The 1,984-nt window shown below is 41.1% G+C and overlaps 1 protein-coding gene across 1 annotated transcript; it reads right to left on the bottom strand.

Moving 5' to 3' along the window:
• Positions 1-670: 670 nt before the first annotated feature.
• Positions 671-1,621, bottom strand: LOC311604712 (olfactory receptor 2B11-like; the record flags this gene model as incomplete). Its single annotated transcript, XM_084794781.1, has 1 exon — positions 671-1,621. The coding sequence occupies one exon, from the start codon at positions 1,619-1,621 to the stop codon at positions 671-673; it is 951 nt and encodes a 316-aa protein (XP_084650907.1).
• Positions 1,622-1,984: the final 363 nt, after the last annotated feature.

Below are 1,984 nucleotides of genomic sequence, written 5' to 3'. Positions count from 1 at the left end.
GAGCCACCTCCATCCCTCTGGTTTTAGGTCAGTCAGTTCCGGGCTCCTCTTAGCTTATCAGTGAGTAATTACAGACACGCAAGCTGCACTGGTTATTCCAGTGTAGAAATAAAGTTTTGTTGCCACATTAAAAAAACAGAACTTGAAAGATGAAGGTCATGTTATAGTGAAGAGCACAAAAGTATGAGACAATTCCTAGTTTATTTTGATGATATTATTAATAAAGTCAGCAGCTATCACCCATCATCATTAATTTCTCTACTTCATTTGGTTAATTCTTGAATTTGAAGATTAAGCCTTGGTAAATGGCAAGCTAACTTATTTTTGTATATTTTGCAAAATAACAGAGACATTAATGTTTTTTTTTCGGCTGAGTCATTATTGTTATTGTTACTGTTGCCATTACAGTAGCATGACAAAGTAGATCAGTAGACATTGACTTATCACCAATTCCTTAGGTTTAAACAATAAATCTCTAAATAGATACAAAGCAAGTTACTTATATCATCTTCTTCATGCTTGACAAATTAGGCTTGGAGTTTGCAGTAAGTGAAGAAACCATAGCATGGAAAGACATATGTGAGTAAAGCAGAACTAATGAATGTGAACGTGGTAACATTAGAACCAAAGCTCTTCTAAGCCACAAGTGCAGAGGGTGGGCATAAAAATGTTATGTCTGTTCTGTTTCCCTGGGATACAATGAGACAAGAAGTCTCTTCATTGCCCCTTTCATGTCCTTGTTCCTCAAAGTATAGATGAAAGGGTTAAGCATAGGAGTCACCAAACTGTAGAACAGAGACAGAACTTTGTTCTTGTCCTGGGAATTAGAAGATGAAGGTTGTACATACATGCTAATTACTGGTCCATAAAAGAGCGACACAACAACAACATGGGAACCACACGTGTTGAAGGCTTTCTTCTTGCCCTCTGAGGAACGGATCCTAAGCACAGTCGCTACAATGAACCCATAGGAAACAAGAATAAGTGACAAGGGAACCAGGGAGTAGAAAGTCCCCACAATGGAGAGCATGGCTACGTTGAATGCTGTGTTGGCACAGGACATCTTGATCATCACTGGGACCTCACAGAGGAAGTTGTCCACCTTGTCGTTTCCACAAAATGGCAGCTTGACAGTGAGGGTTGACTGAAGCAAGGAGTTAGCCAAACCACTCAGCCATGCCATGGACACCAGGAGGATGCAGAGTTGGTGGTGCATGATGGCTGGGTACCTTAGGGGCTTGCATATGGCAAGGTAACGGTCCAAAGACATCACAGCCAGGAGGATGCACTCAGTAGCCCCCAGGAAGTGGAAAACATAAAACTGCGTCACACAGCCTCCATAGCTGATAGATTTATCTGGGCCCCAAAGGTTCCTAAGCAGCTGGGGGATGGTGGTTGTGGTGAAACACAGGTCCAAGAAGGAGAGGTTGGAAAGGAAGAAGTACATTGGGCTGTTCAGTTGAGGGTCTATCCTGGATACAGCAATAATTGTGATATTTCCCAGCACTGTGCAGACATAAGCAATGAGCACCATTATGAAGAGGGGCATTTCCAGCCATGGGTGGTTGGAAAAGCCCAAAAGAATGAAGATCTTTGGAGCACTTTCATTGCCTAGATTCATTACTGTTGTCGCTCTGGGAATTCAAGTGAAGGTGACGACTTGTGACTTAGTGTATGGAGTTTCTATGACAGTCAAAATGTTGGGTTAAAACAAAATAAGCCTTAAGTTATTTAGAGCCTTTTCTTGTCATCCACACCACTGAAATGATTTGATACTTGAAAACATGAAAAGTAACAGCTTTAGGATCTCCAAGGGAAAGATTGGTCACAATCTATACATTTAACATTAATAGTATAATGAACAAATAAAGGGAAATCCAGATTGACCTTATGTGATCTAGAAGGATGACACATGGATGGTTCTGGAGAATTCCTACGAGCCACACATATTTCCTTGCCTCATGCTAAATTCCATCCTTCATGA

The sequence above is a fragment of the Acomys minous genome (assembly GCF_964271855.1).
Source record: "Acomys minous genome assembly, chromosome: 9".
NCBI classification, from domain to species: domain Eukaryota; kingdom Metazoa; phylum Chordata; class Mammalia; order Rodentia; family Muridae; genus Acomys; species Acomys minous.
Note: the sequence above shows the minus strand (reverse complement) of the source record. Positions and strands in the feature narration are given on the sequence as shown.